General features: G+C 33.1%; 1 protein-coding gene across 13 annotated transcripts in view; it reads right to left on the bottom strand.

The window, feature by feature from the left end:
- LOC145248297 (kalirin-like) overlaps nt 1-27301 on the bottom strand; it is an 858283-nt gene that overhangs the window by 11140 nt on the left and 819842 nt on the right. For all 13 annotated transcript variants that reach the window (XM_080110176.1, XM_080110182.1, XM_080110183.1 and 10 more), the window contains 9 exons: nt 25836-25932; nt 21614-21745; nt 11841-12014; nt 10433-10517; nt 8451-8651; nt 4663-4801; nt 2850-3022; nt 2031-2210; nt 959-1094 (listed from right to left, as the gene is read on the bottom strand). In XM_080110176.1, the coding sequence (XP_079966302.1) occupies nt 959-1094; nt 2031-2210; nt 2850-3022; nt 4663-4801; nt 8451-8651; nt 10433-10517; nt 11841-12014; nt 21614-21745; nt 25836-25932 (1317 nt within the window). The remainder of the gene's footprint in view (nt 1-958; nt 1095-2030; nt 2211-2849; nt 3023-4662; nt 4802-8450; nt 8652-10432; nt 10518-11840; nt 12015-21613; nt 21746-25835; nt 25933-27301) is intronic.

Here is a 27301-nt window from a genome sequence, read left to right as displayed (position 1 = left end):
ATTGCTTCTTATGCAGAATAAGGACTGTGCTATCATCAGAATTTTCAGGGCTGTTTATGTAAAAACACTGAAAAGGTACCAAAATGCTAAGCCAATGAAATCACAGCAGAAACATTTGCTATCATTGCTTTATTACAAAAAAAAATATTTATCTTGATTTAAAATTTTTTGTTTGTTTGCTCTCAGTAGTTTGCTATTAAAAAAAATAAATATTTATTCACGAAACTTACCTTACCATGAGTGTTTTTTTTTTTTTAGATTTGAATTGTCTTAAAGTTTAATAAAAAAATTTTCAATAATTATTCATTGTATTTTCTTTGTAGCAGCAAAAAGAAGATTATTTTAATTTTTCATTGAATTATCTTTGTAATAACAGAAATAATGTTTTTTTTTTTAAATTGGCCAGCGTTAACATAAAAAATTTTCTTTTAAATCACAAAACTTTCATCCAGCATCTTCCAGCATTTTCTGTCAACTTCCTGGAAAATTCCAGCAATAACACAGATCTTATTCTGTATAAGCACCAAAATTTATACTCATCAGCATTTATTAATTATGTGGATATGAAATGTTCGGAATATGTGGCTTTGATTTTGTACGGTTTAGTTTTAAAAAAGCGTTTGGAAGTTGATGGTAGTCAAGTGGTTAACGACATGGACTGATAACCTGGGAGTTCCAAGTTCAAATCCTATTCGTTCCGCAAAAATCACTTTCACTTAGGATGTTGACAACCTTCATGTGGTCTCATCCAATGTCTTTCTAGAATGTGTCCTGACTAGAAAAATGTCGGGGAAACCAATGCCAACAATAGAATTTTTAATTCATACAATATAATGATGAATGAAATTTTCCATACAAAACTAAATTGTTTTATGCGGAAAAAAAAAAAAATGGTGAGGATATGAAAAACTGTTTTCAATTTATTTTATTTGCAAATGAGCGACATTTCAAAACAAACCTGGTGCTTCCTTCTCTCTACAAAATCAGCAAGGCGTGTGGTAGAGATAGGTTTAGGGCGGAGCGGGGAAGTCCGCGGGATGCTCGCTTTCTTGATCCATGCACTTTCTAAACACTGCTGTGCTAACGGCCGTTTACTGAAATACGATATCAAGAACAAAAGACATGAAAGAGAATTTCATTTCAGAATTTGAATGAAAAAGGGACAGAAGTCTGCAACAAAACAATCTAGGGTGCTTGTGAAGATCATTGATCATTTTAAACCAACGCATTTCAGGTGAAAACATTATTACGTACTTATGTGTCGGTCAAAATTTGTATAAATGCCTAAAATTACAAAAAATGATCCAGAAGATGTGCTAGATGTATTTTTAACAAAAAATTACCCACAATTACGTTCGGTTTAAAAATGGTGGACCCTAATTTAATTCAATTTAAATCAAGGGTTATCTCCCTTGTTTGTCATACTGAATTTGTCGCACAACTCTTTTCCACATTAAAACATAAACATAAAACTTGATAATTTGATAAATTCTATTTTTACTTCTTCATAACTTTTGTAATAATGTTTTCACCTGAATTGCGTTGGTTTAAAAGATCTCCAATGTAAACAAGCAGCCAATTTAGATACAAAGTAACATCAGTTTGTTTATCGTTTCTCTGTCAGCAATGTCTTTCGTTCCACAAACTTAATATTTGATTCTATAAAAACAGGATAGAAGTCTGCAACAAAAAAAATCTATTCTGGATTATTCAGACTACTGGTCTCATTTTTTCTTTTTTAAACTAATAAACATGGCGGTCCACAGCTCCCATCTTGCTCACCATAAAATTTTATTTTCTTAGTTAAAATCAAAAACTACTTGATCAATTGTCGTAATTTTTAGAATATGACATTTTCGTTTTGTGAGGAGTATGTACAGCATTTTTGTTTTTTTAATTAAATCGAATCTTAAATAAGAACCGATGTATCAATAGGTGTTCTAAAATATCTATTTTATCTACCCTACTCAATATCTACTATACAAGTAGGTTTGCATTTTTAATGGTTTTCACTGATATTTGTTACTTACTTCAAGTCTTCCATCAACATCGATCGGGCAAGATCCTTTGCATCTGCTGAAATACCAGCAAAGTATTCATCGGGGAAGCTGTAATCATTGCGTACAATATTTGAGCAGGTTTCCTCTTGGCTTTCATCCAGGAATGGCGACACCCCACTAAGCAAGACATATACAATTACGCCGACACTCCTAAAATACAAGAATATATTCAGTACACAAAAGGATTTTACAATTAAAGAATAAACCATTTTGGTTAACATGGTCACATCAGAATGCAAGAAAAACTTCAATATACTAATTAAAAATGGTTTTATAGTGTTGTTAAATATTATTAAATGACAAATCATTTAAAGTTAAAATCCATTTAGTTTAATGCATGTAAACTTGAGAAAAACATGCTTGAAATGTATGAACATTATGTGCTTAGGGGAAATAAAAACAAGATGATTGAATTTGACATGTTGTGTGATTTCATACGTACAATTTTTACAAAATCACAACGGAGATCTATAAAACAATTGAATGGAATTTTCAATGATTTTATTATTACATTACGAAACTATTCTGATAAAATCAATGTATTTACTTTCCAAACTTTACATTAAATAAAATATGCCAAAAATTTATAAAATTCATAAATCGGACCAAATTTATAAAATTCATGAATCAGACCAAATTTATAAAATTCATGAAACAGACCAAATTTATAAAATTCATAAATCAGACCAAATTTATAAAATTCAAACAATGGGCCAAATTTATAAAATTCGGACAAATTTATAAAATTTATAAATCGAACCAGAAATCCAGATATCATTATCTACATACCATATATCAGTGAGTAGTCCGACACGAGTTCCGCTAACCAATTCAGGGGCCATAAATTCTGGGTTGCCAACAACAGGGTGAATGTAATAATTGTTATAAATATGCCGAGCATCACCAAAGTCAATTAATTTAACACCAGGATTTACACACGAATCAACTACAATATTTTCAGGCTGAAATGGAAAAAAATAATTTTAATGTAAAATGGAAAAATTAGAAATAAATTCATAAAATTCTTTAAAAGAGAAAATTAAATTTTATGGCTAAATGCGACACCTGAATCTGAAGGTGATAACTCCAAATAATTCAAGTGAGATTTTAGAAAGCCATTCTTTACATGTGGAAGGAGTGGTCAGAGCATTGGAAAAAAGGCACTTCTGCATGACAATGCCATGAGTCGAATGTGTGTATTTTAGTTTCAAGAACTGCCAATAGAAGGCATGTGTCCGTCGAACAGGAGTCGATAAATCATATCACTCATTAAAAAAAAAAACAATATTATTAAAGATTTCTATAAATTTTTATAAATAAATAAAAACTTCTATATCAAAATTATATTTTGCTCTATTGACAAACCAAAAATTATATTTTGATATTTGTTTATACAATCTTTCCGTGACGAAAAAAAACAAAATATTTTCGTATAACAAAAAAATATTCTTAAATCTCTATAAATGTTTCATGTTTTTTAAAATTATATTTTGCTACATTTTGCTAAAATTATATTTTGATATATTTTTGTACAATTTTATTGTGAAAAAAAAAAAAGTTATTATATGTTGCTACATTTCATACAATCATACAGAAAAAAAAAAAATTCTAAAAACAATCTATAAATGTTTCATGTTTTAGCATTTATTTTATTTTCATTTAAAAGAAATAATATTAAAACATTAAAATTATATTTTTTTATACAATCAATATTTTGCTTTTCCTATATTTTTGTGTTATTTCGTTATTATATATTTTTGTGTTCTCGGAGACACTTGTTTATATTTGCGGTTCACAGAACGGCCGGTAGAGGGTATTTCTCATTCAAAGAACAGGGCTTGATAACTCATCTTAGTCGCCTCATGGCACTGTCATGCAGAAGTGCCGAAAAAACTCAAATTTGTTTAAAAATGATTTTTTTTATAAAAATAAAACTACTTGACCAATTTACTTGCTTTTTGGTGTATGATAGTTTCTTTCCATCATAGGTACGTACAAGCACAGTTTGTTTGCATCAAACTTACATAAGAAACTGAACCCAACTAAAAAAATTGAACAAGTTCCGTAAAAAAAAATGTACAATGTGAAAATTTGTTGCTTAATATTTTTTTCCTAAAAATTAAATAACCATTTACTGAGGATGGGACAGGAGAGTTAATGTCGTCTGCCCAGAATCTGTAAAATCAGTAGTTCCCAAGCTTTTTTATATGACGACACACTATTGAGCTCTTTAAATTTTCACGGCCCACCCATAACAAAGAATGAATGTTTAACGATGCTTACCAATGTTTATTCTTATGGAAATTTTAAAATATCTAACAATTTAAACAAACAATTTACTATACATTTTAAAAAAAATATATTTAAGCATCAATATTACATAGGTAATAATGTGTGAGTATTTATCATTACAAACAACTCAGGTTATAACAATATGAAACCTTTTCCCATCTATAACCTATTCATGGCCCACTAGTGTGCCATGGCACAGTGTTTGGGAACCACTGATAGTAAACTAATAAAAAATATCTTTTAACTTTTTTTTTTTTCACTATAGACTGGATAAATTTGAAAAACTCAACAATAACAGAATCAAACTAACCTTAATATCGAGGTGAGCAATACGGCAATTGTGAAGATACTGAATGGCATCCAGTATTTGTTGAACATATTCAGCAGCTTGAAGTTCATCAAAATGAGCCCGGCTACAAATGAACTCAAATAAACGACCAGAAGGAATCCTAAAATAAAATGGATGAAAAAATCAAAAAATTATTACTAGATTTAACGTCTGTTTTACATGCTGGGAAATCGACATCCAAACTACTTTATCTCTGCCCAGGTCTTTATTTATCCCTCTTTCTCTTAAGTCTATGCTTATCACTACAAACTTATGTTTTCATTGCCCCCCTACTACCTCAACTGTTCTACATGTACTAACCCAAAAACTTTTATCTATTCTTTCAATATGACCATACCAACAAAGTCTCCTGTTCAGCAGATGTCTTCCTATACAGATTTCATACCCTCTAAAGTCATCAAAACTAAGCCTTTCTTTAAGAGTCACATTACACATTCGTTGTATCACTCTCATATTATTTCTCATCATGCAACACATATCCTCAACACTCACTAGCCAGGTTTCATTTTCATACATAATTCCACTGTGAACACATAGTTGTTTATTGAATAAATAACAATTATTTGAATTAAAATGAAAACTTACATTTTCATGATGACAATAATAATAACTAGTGGGACTTGTGGAAATTCCACAGTGAACTCTTTCATATGTAATATATTGATGTTGGCATTTTTGTGGATGTTCAACGTAAATGGAGATGCCCTGATATTATTGCAGCTCTTTTGTTAAAACTGTAAAAGTATTTATCTAGGCTAGCAGGGACACCCAGCATAGCTCGGTTGTAAGGTAAGCTTAAATATATTTTAATTCTTGCAAAGTTTGTATATATTATTATAGAGTTAATGTTCTATCGATTTTTATATATTATAAAGTTTTGATTTCAAAAATAAAAAAAAAATATATCCATATGACTTGGGTGCATCAGCTTGAATCGAAACCAAAACCAAAACTTATAACAAAAATATATGAATTCCTTCAGCTATAATCGAAACTGAAACCAAAACCTATGAAGAATTCTTGGTAAAATGATTTATTACAAGAAATAAAAGTCCATAACAATTAAATGGCAGTCATTCATATGTAAGAGTGACACACAAAATAAATAATGCACACACACTATCCTATTACTATATAGATAATGTAATGATAATATAAGAATAATTCTAATAATATTATATACTTGCATTTCAGTCCAGCATTGCTCAGGTGTTTTGAGGTGGATGCTGAACAAAAAAACAGTCAATTTTGTTAACTTTGATCCCTATTATGACCCCTTAAAATTTATTGTTTAGGGATGAAATCAAGTTATTAAGTTAGATTCATGTCCAAGGAATCTATATCTAAAATTTCAAGTGTTTAGACCCAAAATTGTAGGAGGAGTTTGGTAGAGTTCTCAAAGGTCAAATCGTTGAACTTTGACCGCCTAATCGCAAAATTTCTGCCCGAAAACCAATCACATCGATTTTCCCAAATCTCAGTACCATGTATATCAAATTTCGAGTCTGTAGGCTTGACAGAGTTATTGCGTAGGGAAATGTACACAGACACTTTCACTTTTATAGATATATAGATGTAAATAAAATAGATGTACACTACTGATCAAAAATTTAAGACCGCTTAAAATTTTTAAAAAAAAAAACTTTTTTTTAAGGATAGATTTTAAACTCTTTCAACTTAAGGTTACTAATACTACAATCTAAAAGGTTGTGGAAACCAAAAACCACATTCCAAAGATTTATTTTTAAAATTTACATTTTTATTAAATTAGGCTTTTTACACACGATCAAAATTATAAGACCAGAGACAAACATTCTATTAAATTGTACAAAAAGTATATGAAAAGTGTATGAAAACATTCAACAGTCAAACTTAATAATGAGTTCTACCTCCACTGCTTTTGATGACTTCAAACATTCTTTGGGGCATGCTAGAAATAAGGGTTTCCATTAAGGTGTGGGGGATCCTGCTCCAGTTTCTGAAGATGGCTTCACAAAGTTCATTTTTTGTTGAATATTGTTTGCCATTTCGATAAACCTCTCTTGTCATCCATCCCTAAACATTTTCAATTGGGTTCAAGTCTGGTGAGCATGCAGGATGTCCCAAGAGATGGACTCCATTTTCTTGTAGAAAGCTCAAGGTCTGTTTTGCAGTGTGGATTGCAGCATTATCCTGTTGGAATAGCCATCCATCCCCTCACAAACGATAACCCTCCATCATCAAAGGTGCTTTTTGTAGCATGCTAACATAACCAGCTGCTGTCTGACGCCCCTGCACCACCTGGAGCTCCATCGTCCCTCTGTAAGAAAAGGCATCCCATACCATTATAGACTCTCCTATGACGTGTGGAAAAAATTTCAAGGGGCATGTTTTTGTCATGCCAATATCACTGAAGGCCATCAGGACCATTTAAATTGAATTTTTTCTCATCAGAAAACAGGACTTTCTTCCACTTCTCAACATCCGAGGTTTGGTATTCATGACCAAATCTTAAACGGTCCACTTTGTGATGTGGAAGCAATCGAAGAATTTGTTTACACCCTTTATTTACCATGCCTTTTTGTTGTGTCGTCTGATGGTTATTGAACTGCAATCATCATCTGTAACCGCCTTAATTTGACTTGAAGAAAGTCCTCTGTCATTCATAACAATCCGCCTGATTCTCCTACTCAATGCAGAAGAAATATTTGGGGGGGGGGGGGCCAACCAAAGGATTTTGCTTTTCCATAATTCTCAGTGTTCTTTAGAAAGTTGCAAATAACAGTTTTACTGCGATTTATCTAAGCTGCTATCACTCGCTGTAACAAACCTCACTTATGGAATCCTAGAATTCGAGAGTGCTCAACTTTGGTTAGTTTTCTTGCATGGTAACACCATTACACAGTGACTGCTAATCTCTAACTGAACTAAAAACATTAGAATTACCATAAATCTAACAATTTATGCCCTTGGTCTTATAATTTGGATCATGTGTAAAAAGCCTAATTTAATAAAAATGCAAATTTTTAAATAAAATTTTTGTTTCCATAACCTTTTAGATTGTAGTATTAGTAACCTTAAGTCAGAAGAGTTTAAAATCTATCCTTAAAAAAAAAGGTTTCTTTTTAAAGATTTTTAAGTGGTCTTAAATTTTTGATCAGAAGTGTATGTGTATCTGTGTAAATATTTAACCGATAAATTCATAAACAAGAAATAGTAATCATACACTAAGGATGGTTTATAACAAGTAAAATCTTTGAATTGATGAATAACGTGTACAGAAATATGTCGGCAAGTCGAAATGCAAAATGTTCATTTCAACTTGCCAAAATATTTCTATTACTTTTGTGCATGTGAAAATTCATTTACAACTTGAAGTGGTTTAATTTAAAATCTTTCTTATCTATATGCCGATAGATTAAATGGCAAGGAACGGGGCTGGAGCACTAAATGTTTTGGTTTCGATTCTAGCTGATGGCATCCAAGTCGTTTTTAACTTTTTGAAATCAGTACTATATATTAGGTACAATATAATATTCAATAAAGAATTGGCTCTGTAATAATAAGTATGAAATCTGCATGAATTAAAGTATATTTAAGCGTATTTTATGACTGGACAAGACACTCCCCCTATAATAATAATAATAATAATGATAATAATAATGATAATAAAATAATAAAAATAAAATAATAATTTTGATACCCTCTATAATACTGTGGCATCAATTAATCAAAAAAATTACAAATGGAAAAATACAAATTCAACTTACATTTCCATGATGAGAATATAATTAGTCTGTGTTTCATACAAATCAAACACTTTAACAAGGTGCGTGTGATAGAGGCTCTGTAATGTGTTGAACTCTGTCTCTATAGCTTCCTTCGATAAGTGTTTACGGTTGATGTACTTAGCAGCCACGTCTTGGCCAGAACATCTTTGTACGCAGCGCTTTACCACAGCGAAGCGACCTCTGTTCAAAGAAACATGCAGAAAAAGACAAAAATTAGGAAGAAAAAAAAATATATATTTGCTATTTTATTTTTTTTGTGTGTGTGTGTAAACAAACCGAGCATGCGCACCCCCCCCCCCCTTCACAAGTAAATAAATCCATTCTGGCAAAAATTTACTTTTACCATGACTAATGTTTGTGCAAAATTTCTAAAAAATTCAAGGAGTGATTTTATTTTATTTTATTTTTTTTTTTTTTATTACATTTTCATCCCAAACAAGGCACATTGCCACTGTGGTGTAGGGGGCTACTATCAGGGGCAGCAACTACTGGGGTACTATGTAGGGATTTGGGCAAGATGTCGGTTCACGTTACACTTGAACTTCTGCATGTCAGTACAGTTGGGGAAGCAGGGACCTGGAATGGAATTCCAGAGTCTAGCGGTTCTGGGGAAGAAACGACTGGAGTAGAAAGATCGATTACTGAGAAAGGTGTGAACAAACGAACCGATGAACAATTTTGGGTCAAGTTATTGTTTTTTTTTTTGTTTTTTAAATATTATCTTTACCCACCCATATCTACATTCATATCTAATCTTGCTAACAAAGACCAGCCCATGGCTGTGATAAGTAGCAGAATTTTGTTTTCAAGCATGTGGTGAAGCTTTCTGAAGTATGCAAATAAGTAAAGAACTTAATTAGAAAAAATGACCTTACAGTCTCTAAATGTTGCAAATTCATGGCACCTCGTATTTCAAAATATGATAATTCATCTAAGTTTATGCAAGATTCAGCACTATTTACCGTCAGCGTTTCGCCATATTTTATATGAAGGGTGTTCCAAAAATAATGCCACCAATTTTTTATTCCGCCGAAAGGAATCAGAAGGGATTGCAAATGGCATTGTTATGATGTCTGAACTTATGCATTTATGACCTAGAAGTTACATCTCTCTGTTGCAGATATTGACAGTATGAGACTCTAAGAAAGCAGCCCCTGTCATGGACGTGTGTCAGAAGCAGAGATGCGTCATTGAATTCCTAATAAAAGTGCGCTGAGAATGGTAGTGACTATATAGAAAAACAAATTCTGAAGCACAAAAGGGCGTTCATTTTTATGGTGCCACTTTTGTCTTTGTAGCTCTTCAACTTTTTTATATGAAAACAAAATAAGATGCATTACTTTTAGAATGCCCTTGCATGAGGAAGCGCGCTACAGACACCCATGCGCAGCCATTATTCATCGCTGGCAAAAGTGCATTGAGAATGGTGGTGACTATGCTGAAAAAAAAAAATTCTGGAGCACAAAAGGTCACTCATTCTAATAGTACCACTCCCGTCTTCGTAGTTTTATCAAAGAAGCCAAAAGGACATGATTCATCTTTTGGGTGATATTAAGGAAAATACAAACATTGTTATGTTGTAAGAATACGATGACCTTTATATGACTAGAACACATAGAGGAACAAACAACTCTTTTGTTGGTCAGTATGATTCAGGGGAGATAACTTGAATATGACTGAAATAAAATAACTCCTGAATATGCTGAACCATCAATGCTAATCTGCATTTAAGCAGGTCGAGTAAATGTATGCTATTATGTGGCAAAATACCATGTTTACGGCAAGCAGAAAGTTGAATTAATAAATCAGTGTTTAAAATATTCTACATCACTTGTGGTCATCAGTTCTACCCAACAATGGAATCCAAGCTGGCGACACAGATTCAATCCACAAGAAATCCGGATAAAGCCACTAAGATAGTTTTTCAGACATCAGCTTGTAAACTTTTTTTTTCTTCTCACCTGCCAAGTTCATCCAGTTCGTTATAGTCATAGTCAAATGTCGCCTTCCATATCGCACCAACCATTTCTTCACGGCCACTTAACTCTGAAAATAAACACGAGGGAATTAATTTTTTTTTTTTGTTATCAGACTAAATATAAAAGAAAAGAACGATCAGTAGATTTTTCAGGGTTTAGAGTGGAAGTGGCTTGTCATAATTCCAGTCTCTGTTAGATAATAATAACCGGCTGATAATATTAAGCAAATAAGTTGGTATTATTCAATTTATTATTGCAGTTAAAACTGCTTATAATAGTCCTTTTTATTATGAATTTTGCTCTTTGATTAAAAAAAATGCTATCCGTGAAGGTTAAATAAAGAGTTCCGTTAAAAATTCTGTGCAGATTCCCCAAGTTCAACAAGATACATCTGAAGAAGGTTGGAGGTTGCATCGACAAAAATGTTATAAAAATAAAGAGGAATGAAAACAAAAAAACAAAAGTAGGTATTATCATTGATGCTGGCCGATAAAATTAAGCAGGTCTCGCCAAAAAGAAAAAAAATATGAACTTTTGAAACCACAACCCAAAAATTGTTTTCTAGCCTATGTAATAAAAAAAATCATACATGTATCAGACCTGAGTTGCAGAAAGGATGTGAGAAGAGGAACGGATGATAAGGTGAAAAAAAGAAGGCAGAATAGCCACAGCTGGTATTTCTTGCAAAGTCCTTCTTCAGGCATATTTTGTCAAACTTTGGAATCTTTCTGCCAAACTCAGTAATCTGCACGGAATTTCAACTGGAACCCTAATCTATGGTGTTAGCATGCTTTCATTCCATTAGTGATGACCGAGTAGAAGTCCTAAGTAATTCGCAATTGTATTTTGAGAATTTCCCCTGCTGACCTTCAACCTCCAGAAGAGTGTAACTTACAACTGAATTTCATCAAGCACTTTATCTATCATGCTATGAGTCCTTGTGGACAAGATATACCTAAAGATCAGAGCTTACATCAATTGCAACATTGTAAAACGAACATTCAAGATGAGAACAATTGTTCAAAAAATGAAAATTATCAATCCTCATCTCAAAACCCCAAAAACGAGAAAATTTCAGTTTTTAATAAACTACTGAACTGTAATCACAAAGTATCGTGTTTTGTTTTGAAAGCAATTTACTTTAGAATCACCAGCGCTCTTTGAATCAAATATGGCCGACTGGGAGAAGCGAAATTACTACTATGATCAGCACTATCAAACGAGTTGAAACGTAAGGCTTGTCTGCTGACACCTTCCACTGGTATAACACTTATAGAGATGTTTAACCCAATCTGAAAAATGATGCGTTCATTAAATGCATATGTGGACGGAGAGAAGCAAGACAAAAAAATTAAGATGACAAAAAAAGAAAACGTCAGTTATTAAATACCTGATTCTGTTGGAATTGTAACCGGATCTGACGTAAAGCTTGGGTCACTGACCCCAACTGCATTGTTTGCTCGGACCTGGAATTGGTACGTGGAACCAGGATGAAGATCTTCGACAACCTGAGAAGTTGTGGGTACATAGGCAATTGCTGTCTTCCAATCTCCACATTTGGAACCTGTGTTTGGTTAAAGAAAATAAACCGTATTTAAAGCAAATATATTTATTATAGTTTTGTTATTTATTTGCTGCTTTTTTCTTTTTGGCTGTTTTGATTTTTGAAAAAAATGAGTGATTTACTATCGATGAAATCATTAATAAAATTCACAATTATTTCTGCAATCCAACTATATTTGAAATGAATAAACTTTAATCTCTGTCTTGTCTAAGTTTCAGTCATAAATGTCCAATAGTCTTTGTTTCAATAGGTCCCCCCACAAAAGGAGGGTGGACCTGTAAATTCACCCTTGTCCGTTTGTCTGTCCGTACTTTTCTCAATAACTATGCCGTGAAATGTTTTGAAATTTTGCACAAACATTAAACATGATATGAGTAAAAAAGTAACAGAATGGATTTTCTGGGAAAACTCCGGTTGCCCCCTAGGGTTATCTTTTGGGTTAAAATGGTTAAAATTAACACTTTTGTGCTTATTAAAAAAAACTGATGCCTTGGATTTTTATAAAACTTTCTGAAAACTTGTAACTGACTTCTATATAATTTTGTTTGTTTATACTTCACTCTTTTAGGGCTAATAAAAACACTCCATTTTTGGGATTATTTTACAATATTTGTCCAAAATTTTTGTGTTTGTCTATTTAGCAGTTTTACATGGTGGCCTTAGGGACTTTTGGGGCTAAGGGGTGGGGTGGGGGGGGGTGATGGACTTATTTCTTTTTTTTGCATGGTGCAGAACTCAAATTACATATGTTAAGGCCTAAAACTGTACCGTTTCTTCATTTTTACCAGGATTTGACGTCCCCTGGGGATTTTTGAGGCTAAATGGGGAGGAGGATGCTGAACTTAGTCATATTTTTGTGCCTCATTCACTGTGCACTCATGGGGGACCATGCATGCTTCACTTGTTGCCATTAAATCATTTGGAAGGGGGGCACTTTCGTGATCGTCTCATCAGTATTATGATTTGCTTGTTTTTCTTTTCTTGTTTTGTTTGTCAGATCGCATATGATTTGTAGCACCTGATGTAAATGGTGATCCTCCCCCACCCCCTAACAAAAATGTTAACAGCAAAATGCTACTCACAGAATCGTTAATAACATTCACACCTTTCTACAACACAACCATATTTTGTAAAGATAAAATTCATGCCTGACTTGTCCACCAAATTGTCCACCAAATTGTCCAACAGTCTCTGTTTTACTGCCGTTTAATATGATCAATGTACTCTTACACAAATCCTATTGACGTTACCACACCGGTTCTTGCCAGGTCACCAAAGTTAAGCAACGATGAGCCTGACCAGTACCAAATGGGTGACCATTTAAAAATGGTAGGCGCTGTATGTACCACACCGGGATGTAGAAACTTCCAGGTTGGTACATGAGGGCGCGTTTAATCCACTGAGAGAGATGCACCCTCAGTCTTCGTTAAGACAGTAGGAGAAGGAAAACTCTGATGTAAAATCTGAGGTTTTCTATCTGCTTTGTTTTGTGGCAGCCATTGCACCGACTGAGATGAGCAGTTGCACCAAAAAGTGTGGTTGGTTCTACACAAAGCCTTTACCATTATAAACAAATCATCTGTGGATTTCCAAGCAACTTACAAGGTGCCTTAAATAAGTTTCCAGGCTTTTTTTGTGCAGGCATTTAAAATTATTATAAACTTTTGAAAATACAGTACGTTATTGCTATACATCTTATGAGATGGCTAACCAATGATTATGATTTCAGGTTCAAATGAACAGATACAACAGGAATTGGAATACACCCTACTAAAGCCTGCTTGTCACAGCTGGTGAATTTCAAAAATGTAATCTGAATGTGAAGACACTTTAGAAAAATGATATGCGATAAAATTCTGTTTTAAACTTGGAAAAAATGCCACTGAAACGTATGGAATGTTTCAGACTGCTTTTGGACTATCTTGCATGAATCAAGCATCAGTTTTTGAGTGGCATAAGAGATTCAAGGAATGCAGAGATGATGAGAGATGCAGGAGGAGTAAGGAAGTCAGAAGACCAGAGTTGATTGACCAAATAAAGAATTTCATGGATAGGGACCGTTGTGTGTTTATAGAAACAATAAATGCACATTTTGATGTCAGTGTGGGAACTGTACACACAATTATTCACTAGGAACTGAAGATGTGGAAGATTTGCGCAAAGTTTGTCCCAAGGATAACTGCATCTTTATCACAGACTATTTGACCAAGATGGGCATCAAGACAATTCTTCACCCTCCCTACACTCCAGACCTTGCTCCCTATGACTTTGGATTATTACTAAGCTCAAGGAAAACCTTAGAGGCTGTTATGAGGCAAATGGGGAGATGAAAGAGGCTGCGATGAGGATTATTGACAAGCTCACACAAGTGGACTTCCACAGGGCTTTCCAGAAGTTGTTGGAACGGCACAAATGCATTACAGCCAAAGGAGATTACTTTGAAGGGGACTAGAGTTTCATGCGTGTACTATCAATAAAAGTGGCCATATGAAAAAAGTCTGGAAAACTTAATTCCAAAAAATGATTTTTCATTTAATCAAAATTTATACAGGTAAACAGGAAGTCTGAGGAGTTTTACTCCCAGACTTACAACTGCTACTCGTGGAAATAAGAAAGACTTTTTTTGTAACAGATTGTTGCAATATTTTTTGGCGTTATGTGAGGGTATACCGCCATAAATTTGAGCGATTCTATTTATAACTGTTAGGCTGATTGTTGAGGACAGATTCTTGACTCGTATTTCTATCCATGTCCTCAAGCAACCAAACCAACGAGGAGACTCACTCTGACTCAATAAAAATTGTGTGAAGGCGTGCCCCCGTAAATTTTAGCAATTTTATTTATATCCATGAATGATAAGAACGAACCAATAAAATGCTAGAACGGCTTTAGAAAACAACCAAATTTTCTCTGACTGGATTTATGCTGCCATTCTTTCTTGTTTGGAAATACATTTTTCTATTTCAAGAATGACTTTATACTAAAGATAGATAATTCACTACACCTAAACAAACACAGGTAATCTTGAAAACAAAATTTTTAAATAGTAGGATAATTATCATAAACATCCAGTAATGCATAAATAATATATACAGAGATTCTTATTTGGAGAACCCAACTCAATTAGTCATCTCAAATACGAGTAACGGTTATGGTTGTTTTTTTTTTTTTTTGTTTTTTATGAAAATCACTCCAGACAAGGCGTGAAGCCACTTAATGTGAAGAGCTAACAAGAACCAAAGATGGTTATCACAAAGACAGGAGATGCCTTTTCATCTTAGTCTAAATGGTTAAGATAGCCAGAATAAATCAAACTGCAGGTTTTCTCTGTAGCTTTTTTTTTTTTTTTTTTATTAAGCTATTCCGGTCAGTGTAATAAGGGACAATCTGACTTTACTTTATATATAAGACTAGCGGGGGTACCCGGCGTTGCCCGAGTGTTTGTTTCCGGGACGGGGGGGGGGAGTTTTAAAAAATGTTATGGTAGGTAAGTAGGAAGGATCAAACCCGGAGTCATGAGTAAAAGTAGGAAAATAAAGTGTGAAAAAAAACAAAAAAAACATCTGCAACATTAACAGTTCGGCCACCAAGAAAAGTCCATTCCAGTTATTTAGGAAAAAAAAACAAAAAAAAAACGACTACGGTAGGTCGGCGCGAACGTGAAAATATAATGTGAATTGTCCAGCACGCTAACCACTACGCCACAGAGCACTGCAGCTTAGTTTAGTGATTTTAAATAACTTCACATGAAAGAACTACGAAGCCAAACCGGTGTTCTCTTCTCAACTGTTCCTTGTGAACGATCCCCAAACGGTGTTAAGTGGTGGCAGGGGGAGAAGGAATTTATTAGAGAGAAAATATTTTACCACTTCCATTGATCTTAACCGATTTTGGCCGTGACTTCTCAGCAGAAAAAGTATAGAAATCTAAGATTATCGAGGAATTTGAGAAATAATAAGCCTATAACACACCTCAGATATTGTTCTGCTGTTTGTGCATATTATATTTGCATGAAATATCTTGATTTTTAATCCTATTAAGGTCAAAATCAGACGGGAAAAAATGAGTTCATTTTATTTATATAGAGATAATGTATGAAGTAAAGACAGATTTGCTAAGTACTCAATCTATTATAAATGTAATACCTTTGATTCATTTAATGATGACAAAATTCATTAGGAGATAATTTGGAAAGAAGCTGGATTACAATGAGTTATCAAAACAGTGAATTCATGGAGACCACTAAACCAACGTGTAATAACAAGACTGAACAAAAGAAGCAGGAAATAGGTTAGACAATTCTGAAGAACATATGTTATAATAGTATTTATATTAAAGACTGAGACTAGCAACATCACATCTGAGAGAGAGGTTGCAGTGAAGAAGAAAAGGTGGGGATCAACCAAATTATAAATATGTTTCTGCACTTTACTAAGAATCTTCAAACGAAAGAGAGTCAGCAGTCGAAATGTATTTATGTGCTTGTTGGGGGAAGGGGTGTATGTTTATATTGAATCAGTGTTCACATTTACAGCACATCAGTCCTCATAAGGAGTTTATAAAAACCCACACATATCGTTGGTTGTTATTTATTTTTTTCCTTAAAGCTATTTACATCAAGTGCCTTCATACCTTGTCTGGAGCGAATTTCATAACAAAAAAATTTACTTTTGAAATATTTTCTTACTGCAAAATGGTCAAAGTAAAACATTCTATTGTGTGCACTTTTATCTGTATTGAAATTTGGCACCTCCAATTTTTTAACCACTTTTTGAATAAACTGCATTTTTAAAGTAAATTATCAAAGTAAACAACTGTTTTGTGGTAACAGCTGAGAACAATAAACGATATTTTGTTGTCATTCAAAGCCACAAGTCTACCTGTAACAGGTGTGATATTAATATCCACAGAAACATCTTTGCTCATACACACATAACTACATATGCATGCATGCATATATGCATATATACATATATATATATATATATATATATATATATATATATATATATATATATATAAATAGAATTCTATTTTTATATTTTTGGATTTAATCCAGCTTAACAACCATATATATATATATATATATCTACTTGTTTATTGTTATATTAACATGCTCACATCCCGCTGCTACAAATAGCCACTTGTTTCAATCAAACAACAGATATCATCAGGCAGCGACTTGACTATTCAAGAGTTCAATGAATAAATAGATTATTCTTACTGCAAAATGGTCAAAGTAAAACATTCTATTGGGTGCACTTTTATCTGTATTGAAATATACAATAAATAGATTATATTAGTATTATCAGCTCTTTTTATTGAGCACTATCTAACAACCTCGTTGAATTCATTAGTCCATTACTTTTGAATAAAAAAATCCGAGTATATATATATATATATATATATATATATACACATACATTTATATATATATAAATGTATGTATATATACATACATACATTTATGTATACACATATATATTTACATGCATACATTTATTTATATATATATATATTTACATAAGGACATATATATATATATATATATATATATATATATATATATATATATATTTATATATATATATATGTGCGTGTTTGTAGATTTAAAAATAATTAACTACTCTCTCTCTCTCTCTATATATATATATATATAATATTAGCGGGGTTGCTCGAGTGTGTGGAGGCGTGTGTTGAGCAAAAAAAAAAAAAAAAAAACCTGTACCGTGAAGGAGGAGAAGAACGTGAAAAAAAAGAGTATAGTGAATTCAATAAGTTGGTAATTAACTTTTGCCCGGTTGGAGGATATTGACACAAGGATGAAATAAAAACAAAAAGATAGAGAGGTGGGATCGAACTCGAAAACGTAGGGTAATTAGTCTTCCTCGCTAACCATTAAGCCAAATTCCAGGTTAATATTTTCCAGAAGTAAAATGACCACTGAAGTTATGAAGTCAATACAAGAATGCTCAATACCGAAGTAGAGCAGAGTATACTTTTTATTTGTTTTACATGTACATATAAAGGTGTATAATCAATATTGCCTGAAGAGGTCTCTAGTTACTAGTAACTGGCTGACCAAAACATGTTCATGAATGTATAGTGACATTAATGCTTAAGTAAAACAAATAAAAATTTTATATATATAATTCGGCTAGAATTAGTCACTCTGATGAGTCGTAAACGACAAAACACATGTTAGTGAATAATTATTTTTTAAACAATATATATGCCGCTCCTCATTTGGGGGTACCAAATTGGTAAAAAGGAAACTTATTCCCAACTCACATTTAGGTAAAAATGCACGTTTGTATAAATAATTGAATTCATTCAAAAATTATTGCAAAACAAAAACAAATAAATCTATTTTTTTTTCTCACTCTGGCATTAATATTAAAATCCTACTTTTTTATTTAAAAATTTTTAAAACAAACTTTTTAATATACTCAGGCATGCATATGCGAACGACTATATGAAGATCCAGTAATTTGCATATTCCTTTAAAAAAGAAAAAGAGTGTTAATTGCTTATTCATTTTTATGGTCTTTTATTGGATAATTGTTTTTTATTGCATAATTACGTGGAATTCTATTTATGCATAGTTTCTATATTCTGCATAATTTCATAGGATTTAAAATGAAAATGTTCTAATTAAATGTAATATTACAGAAAGACAAGCTTAAATTTGAAGAAGAAAAAATAATTAATCAGATGTATAATAAAGCTAAAGAAATTCTGAAAAACTGGGGAATCACTGAAAATAAAATTTACTCTTGCCTATCTATCTATCAAGTTGAGTTTTTTTCTCGCTCTGGCATTGATATTAAAAGCCTACTTTTTTTATTTAAAAATTATGAAAACATTCTTCTTAATATACTTGGATGGATATGTGTGCAACTACATGAAGGTTAACAAATTTGCATATTCCTTCGAAATGAGCATTAATTACTTATTCAATTTTTTATACTTTCTTATTAGATAATTGTTCTCATTTCACTATTATGCTGAATTATTTTATGCATAGTTTCTACATTCTGCATAATTGTATAGAATTTAACATGAAACATTCTAACACACATAAATATTTCTCTCTCTCTCTAAAATATATATATCAAATTGAACTTGTCAGTGTGTGTATGTGATAAGTCTCTACCAACCTCTAATTATTTGGTCTACAGATTTGAAATTTGATATATAGAGTATTTGGACCTATAGGACACTTCAAATTTGGTTTTTAGCCAGTAAAATAACAGCAAGGGGTCAAATTTGAAAAAAAAAATATATTGACCTTGGTCTGGTGTAAGTCAACCATACTAGTTTTTTCTGTGCATCCACTAATTAAAAATTACAATTTTTAGCAGTTTTTGTATGCGTATGGATTTAGATGGTATGCTAAAGGATAAGGCTGGAGAGCTATATGTTTTGGTTTCAATTCTAGCAGATGGAGCGTATCTGATGAGATTCCTGATAGCTCCTCACTCAGCCTTCATATAGTACCTTGTCTTTTTGAGTAATAGCTCTTCAGCTTTATGTCGAGAGTTTAGGGTGATTTCTACCATTATCGCAACATAATCAGCATTCCCCAGTGGGTTATGGGCATTTGTTACGCAATCATTGGGAACTGTAATCAGAAATAGATCTAGAAGTGAGGCTTGTTGGTCCTGTCGATCTGGGAGACGAGTCGGAAACGTAACTGTCTGGGATAGAGAATGAGATATAGAGAAGCTATGTGTTATGCTACCAGCTGCATCTGTGTAAGTAGAGAAATCAAGCCAATTATTGTGGTGGATATTAAAGTCACTAAATACACGTACTTGCGTGCTAGTATCAAGGGAGGGTGCTGTATCTATACTGATTTGGTTGATTAGAGTACAGTCCTGGGTTAAGGGAGAGCGATAGAGAAAATATAAGTAGCTAATGCTATGTTGCAGGTTCAGTTGTGGTCGTCTGATTCTAGTTTTGATTCTCTAGTCAAGGGAGGGTGTTTCGAATATAGACTCCAAGTCCATGCATATGTCTGTCTGAATCTTTAAGGCAAAGTGGGAGACCCCCACCCCTTCGTTGGATAATGAGTAAAACAATTTTTTTTTAAATTATTTCTTTTAATTGTTTAATCCAAGGGCAATAACTCTTAGCTATTAGAGACAGATAGTGCTCAAGGGGGATAACTCTTTATTAGTTTTCGTAAAATGTTAATGCCCATTATTTCTTTTATTTTTTTTTTTCAGTTTTTACAAAGTTTATGAATATTATTATTTCAAAACCTTCCTATTGTTTGTTAATTGAAGGAAAAATGTTTCGTTGTCTAAAAATATGATGCGTATAGAAGTGAAGAAGTAAAGAATTATTGATGAGTGTATTTTATGTATGTTATTATTGTAGTTTTCCCCTTCCCCACTAATAAATAAAAAAAGCTAAGTGGCCGAATATAGTAAAGAACGACCCAAAGGCTCCTTTTTCAATTGTTGCTAGAGCAAGGTGTAGAGGATGGTGCCACGCTAATTCACGGTTTACTCCACTTGCCCTTGATCCTTCTCTTCTAATGCTCAATGTTTAGCAAGAGGAGATCAAGGGTAACATAGTTGCTACATTTTAACATCCAACATTGTAAATAAAAGTCCCACAAAAAAAATAAATAAATAAATTTGACAATATATATTTTTTTTTTCTGTTAAAAGAAAGGGTATTTATTGCCGGTCGTTTCAACACCAAGCCGCTGACATGTATTGTCAAAGCCAACATTATATGGTTGCATTCCTGCTTTTCCATCTCTGCATAAATTAAGCTTTTTAGTCTGCATCTATAATCAGCTGTCATGTGTGTAATTCATTCAAGGGTACATGGTCGCCTGACAATCTTACAAAGGTTTGGAAGATTGAAGAGTCTTACATCTTGTAAAGAGTTCCTTTTGCGCTGACACATTTTTTTTCCCCTCCCCTTTTTTTCTTCTCGTTTTTTCTCACCTTTCACAGCTTGGTTATTTGTATACATGCCAGTAACTTTGTTGCACAAGTACCATTTTTTTCAATTTTCGGTATAACTTGACTCAGGATTGAACCTCAGTCTGCTGGCCTATTAGCAAGCACTCTTACTATTATGGTAATTTTTTTTTTTTTTTTTCACCCCAAATAAAGCACAGTGCCACTCTGATGTAAGGGGCTACTAGCTAGGATATAATTTGCAGCAAGATGTTTGTTTACATTAAACTTGAACTTCTGCATATCAGTACAATTAGGGAAGCAGGAACCTGGAAGGGAATTCCAAAATCTAGTAGTCCTAGGGAAGAAACTATTAGAGTAGAAGACTTTCTGGCATGAAAAAAAATGGTTTGTAGTCCATGCACGACTTCTAAATTTGTTGATCATAAAGAAAAGATATTATCGTTTTTTTCTGTTTTTTTTTTTTGTTTTTTTTATAAAGTAATGTTGGATATTTGGCAGGTGACCCTGTGAAGAGAGGAATTCTATGGGTTGCACACATGCAAATTAATTCCATTTAGAAATAACAACTGTGAAAAGCTGAAATTTTGTCCCTTGGTTTTGGATGATACTGTATACATATATTGTTTATATGTAATATAAACTAACAATACTTACCACAAAATCTATATTCAACTGTATATCCTTGAATCTGTCCACATCTGGATTGGAACGGTGGTGACCATTCCAGATGTACCACTGTTCCTACTTGGCTTCGAATCACAGGTTTACCAGGTGGTGGTGGACGGTCTGCAATTTAAAAGTAAATAGTCATTAAGGATCACAGGTAAATTTAAATAAACTAAGACTTTACTTGGGTGCTTGTACAGATAAGGACACAGGTGAAAATCGCTGTTCCAAACAAATTAATAGAAAAACTCTTTAATATACTTACACATTGGGTATAAAATAAGTATTTGCACAAAAAATTAGGAAAAATTATTGAGTAGAATTTTAATAAAAAAATAAAAATCAGTTTTATTGTACTTTACCAATCCACTATTGATAAGAGCAAAAACTACACGTAAAGCAGTGAGAAAGAAGAGAGGGTCTAAAAAAGAATCTTCAATCTAATAGGTCACACTTTGTCAACTAAGCTCCAACCTCTGTCCCATCACCTCAGCATTGCATCCCTGTTCCTGTTTTACAAATATTTTAATGGAATGTGCTCTGATGAACTTGTTGCACTTGTGCCCCCTCGACATACATATCCCCGACAAAATCACACCATTTCACTGCTGAGGTCCCTAAATGCTAGAAAACTTTCTACTCTAATAGTTTCTACCCTCAAACAACTAGACTTTGGAATTCCCTTCTTGCTACCTGTTTCCCTGGCTGTACTGATATGCAGAAGTTTAAATGTAACATAAACCAACATCTTGTCAATCTTTCCTAGACATGCTCTCAGTAGCTCCTTATGTCCAAGTGGCGATATGCTTTGTTAGGGGTGAATGTGATTAAAAAAAAAAAAAAAAAAAAAAAAAAGAAATGCCTATCAAAGGGGTTGCGAACCTCTGGCCCATGGACCAAATCTGGCTCAAGTGAATTTTATTTGGTTCATCACCTTACCCAGTGCACCATAGAAATATAAACGAACCAAACCATAGTAATAGTTGAATATATCGTGTCAAAATTCAAATTCTTATTTAAATTTACAAGAAAACGTGTTTTTGATTTGGACTTTTATTTGTCAATATTTAAACCTAAATAAACAGTTGTTTGTGTGTGTGTGTGTGTGTGTGTGTGTGTGTGTGTGTTAGATTTGTGTGTGCAACTGTAACAGGCAAATTTGTTTCTCCATTTTAATGCATTTTAATTTTAGTTTGCTATTAATTGTATGTTTCTAATTGTTTTTTGGTGTAGAAATGAATCTGTTTTATTTTGTTGATTGTACCTATTTACTATGCCTCCCCACGGGACAGAGTTAGACACCAGGGTCGTTTTTTAACGTGGAGAAAAGGTACAAAAGTAAAAATTGTCTCAGTCGTGAAGGATTTCTCCTCCACCGAAAGAGAACAAGAAATAGAAGTGCAGCATCTGAAGAACAGATACTACACTTTGATCTTTGTTGATTGTAATAATCATTTGTTTTAGTCCTGCAGTAAAATAAAGATTCTTTTTGTAAAATATACAGTAGAACCCTGGGATACAGTGGCCCTGGGATACAGTTTTTTCAGATTATGATGAGGAATACAATGTTTTCCGGGCTCCTTGTTACACTATTTGCCCTACCTTACAGTGTTATTTATAATGTTATTTAATTATATACATGTGCATGATATAATGTACTGTATTTTGTTACAAATTTTTAATGCCATATCTCAAGTTTCTACTGTAGTTGTAATTTTTCTTTTTCTTTTTTTTTAATAATCTTGTAGTAGTGTAAGTGATATTGTTTAAAATATTTAATACTTGTTTTATTGAAACGCACGGAAAATTTATTTGCATGTTTAATAACATTGTTGTCCTCCATAAACAATTTAGCCAAAGCTGTTTGGTACTCCTCCTATCATGCTCCAAAAAAGGTTGCCGACCCCTGATCTATCATTTAACCAAGTAATAATGAATGATGGATTGGTATAATACAAAATTGATTTTTATTTTTAATTTAAATCCTATGTGATAATTTTCCCTAATTTTTGGTGTAGATATGAATTTGTAGCCCTACCAACAGTGTGTAATTTCATTGTTTTTACTGCTTTTTCACCCCAAACAAAACACAATGCCACTTGGATGTAAGGAACCAAATTTGCAGGGATACTATGTAGGGAGTTGAACAGCAAAATATCTGTTCACATGATATTTGAACTTCTGCATGTCAGTACAGTCGGGGAACTTCTGCATGTCAGTACCAGTTAAAAGGAAGAAACTATTTGAATAGAAGGCTTTCCAGCATTTTAGGGATCTTTCCAGCAGTGTAGAGGTTGGATTTTACTGCATATCAGGTTAGTTAGGGATATTTACATTGAGGGGGAACAAGTATTTTGAGTTGATTTTTTTTTTTTTTTTTTTTTTTTTACATAGGAGTCACCACTTATCTAGGCCTGGAAGCCACTCGAGGATAAGGGTTATTGAGTGTACAGTAATGAATGGGATAGTATCGTAGTAATCGTTAGTAATGGAAATTTGGTAGATTGGATTACTTAAGGGGCGGTTCATCAAGAATTTGTTTATGTTGGACTTGAAATCCAAGTTATAGTCAGCTGGGAAACAGGCAAACGGAACAGAGTTCCACAGGCGTGCAGTTTTAAGAAAGAAGCTTCATTCATGGAATCTACATTTTGACTAAAGCACAGTCAAAGAGTGGGGAAAATTATTGACAGTGGTTTCAGCTAGATGAGTGCTTTTCGTGAAAGATTGGCGAGGGGGGACCAGAGATTGGAGCTCAGACAAGCACTTACCATGGAAATAACAATAAAACAAAGACAGGCTCACAATGTCTCTTCTGTGGGAGAGAGGTTGCAGGGAAGAGAAAAGGGCATTCCCTACTAATCTGCAAAGTCTATTTTGTACTCTGTCAAGGCAGGATAACCTACTTCTAGCTGCTCCTGCCCAAATGTGGCAACAATACTCCATCCTTGGATGGACTTGGCTTTTATATAGAGAATTGCATCAGTAGTGAGATGTAGATCAGGAAGAGTTGGGCCCAGGATGGACCCCTGAGGGACTCCAGCATTAATACTGTGCGCTTCTGATTTCTGCCCATCAACCACTGAGTATTTTCCATGAAAATATTTGTAAAATAGGCACAAGGATGCAACATTTTGTCGATAAGATAGAGGTCAGAGTTTAGTTGACAGTGTGGGATTTATTAGGTTGGCGACTCTTTTTTGAACCCTGTCTAGGAGTGAGAGACTAGTAGCAGATTCAGCAACAATACTCTATGAATGAATGGTAGCCTTGTGGAGGTACAGGATAATAAAGCAAAAAACATGTCTAGTATCTATTTGTGAATAAGAATAATACTAAAGTCTGGATTCTTTTCGAGGCTCAGATTTAATAATATCGTTGAAGATGAACTTATAGATACTAGGATATGATATGACCAGTTAATTGATCAGATCAGGTGTCTCTGGTTGGTTGGTTGTTTTGTTTTACGGCATATCAACCCTTTTCAGGTTATTTAATGCCGAATCTGGTGATTTTGAAGAACGATTTTTTAATATAGTATATTTGTTTTTTTAAGTCGTATTCTATTTAACCCATAGTTGGGACCCTAACAGGTACTACCACTCCGGTGTCTCTGATCTGATCACACATCTACCTGAAGTAAGGCTCAAAGGGGAAGAATGGTGCAGCCACCATGATCCCATCCTAAGGCATCAATGATCATCACCCACAGCCTCAAAGGGACAATATTCTCGAGGGTGAGATTGAAGTGAGTACTCCTATGCATGGGGTTGAAAATTTGTGCCCCCCCTTCATTGGCATGATGTAATAAAACAAAAGAACACATTTTATTTGCAGACTGTTATCCTCATCTTCATAGTTGTTGTTTCACCAGGTTTCGACCAACTCATCCTCTGGCCTTCTTCAGGTGGTTAACTGCAACGGAATGGGAATGCTAAGTCATGCAACTGTATCCTCAGTAATTACTGCCTTCCATAGTTGTTGTTGTCTCATCACGGTTTTGGTCAACTAATCCTCTGGCCTGCTTTGGGTAGGATTGAAACTGCTATCTTCAAACAATGCTCACCTGGAGCTCAATGCTTCTATCCACTGCACCACGGATACTGGCAACCAAGGTTGGATTTGATGGTCTTATAAATCCAATTTTGTGTTTTTATCTGGTTATTTCAAAGGATTCCCCAGAAAAATTTGATGTCGAGTAAATACTTACCAATAACTGTGAGGGTTGCTCTCGTCATGACGGTCCCGAGTTCGCTGCTGCCGACACACAAATATTCTCCATCATCCGCCATTGTCACATCTGATAGCTGTGAATAAAAAAAAAAAAGAAAACGTTTTCCGTTGTAGACAAGTTTCTCACCAGCACAAATCTATTAGATATATCTATTAGTGTTGGGACGATTAATCAGAATCGAGAATCATAAAATTCGAAACATTTCGGGGTATCAGAATCGGAAATATTGATGCCTATTTTCCGATGCCAAATCGATTCTTTTAATTGTCCTTTTTTATTTGATTTTGTTTAAAGCAAAATCTTCCATTGCTGATAATAATGATGAAATAATAAATATTAATTAATTTTAAATTACACATAAAGCTAAAACTGATAGATCATCCATCACAAGTGTATTTTGACGTTTAGGAAAATATCTGCATATTTAACATGTGTTTTTATGAAAGTCAGGGAAATAACAATCTTATAGTTAAATAATTAGAGATTTATTAAGAATCGGAATCGGTAATAGTATTGGAATCGGGAATTTAGCATGGAATCAGTAAAAATATTGGGATCGTCCCATCACTAATATATATATGTATTCAAGCAAACATAATTATAACATTCTTTTAATTATAACACGCATTTGACAGATGCCAAAAATCTGTAATCGAACATATACATCATCCTTGACTTAACTTCAAACATGCCAGGACTTACCACCACCAGCATGGCATATAAGAGGAAGAAAAATAAAAATTTAAAAAAAAAAAAAGCATAAGAACTGTCCAATTTCCTGAAGACGAATATTTTAGTATTTGAAAATTTGAAAGAAAAAAGAAATTTCAATTTTATTTTTTTAAAATAGCAATATTTATTAAAAACAATTTCACACTCGTCTGGTCTTTCTAACCGTTAAATCTTAAATTGTTATCGAGTGTTTCAAACAGTAAATTCCTTTTTATAACTTTTTCGATTTTTTTTTATTATGCTTTTTTTTCTGATCAAATCTAAAAAAAAAAAAAAAAAAAAAATTAATATAAGTTCAATATGTATCACAAACGTTTCCGATTCTTTGTCAAATCATCATTAAATCTCAAAAAAAAAAAAAAAAACGAACAAGAAAGCTGAAGAAAAGGAGTTTGGAGTAAAAGACAGGAATTTCCAACCTTTTTTTCTTCCAGCTTTCCTGTTCATTTGCTTTATTCAAACAACGATGATTCGATGAAGAAACAAAAACGTTCGTGACACATATGGAATTTTTTTTCACACAAGAAAAATAAAAAATAAAAAGATATAATTAAACAGAAGCTTTTTGTTATTTTTAACAATGTTTGCTTAAATGAACAAATGATACCTAAATATACACAATATATATATAAAAGACGAAAATTGTCAGTCTATTCAGTTTTAACATTCTTCTCATTGAATTTAGACAATTTATAAATCAATGTCAACTA

The sequence above is a fragment of the Euprymna scolopes genome, chromosome 26 (genome assembly GCF_053919585.1).
Source record: "Euprymna scolopes isolate OS-2025 chromosome 26, ASM5391958v1, whole genome shotgun sequence".
Lineage (NCBI taxonomy): Eukaryota > Metazoa > Mollusca > Cephalopoda > Sepiida > Sepiolidae > Euprymna > Euprymna scolopes.
The sequence above is the reverse complement of the archived record's forward strand: the minus strand, read 5'-3'. Positions and strand labels throughout refer to the sequence as shown.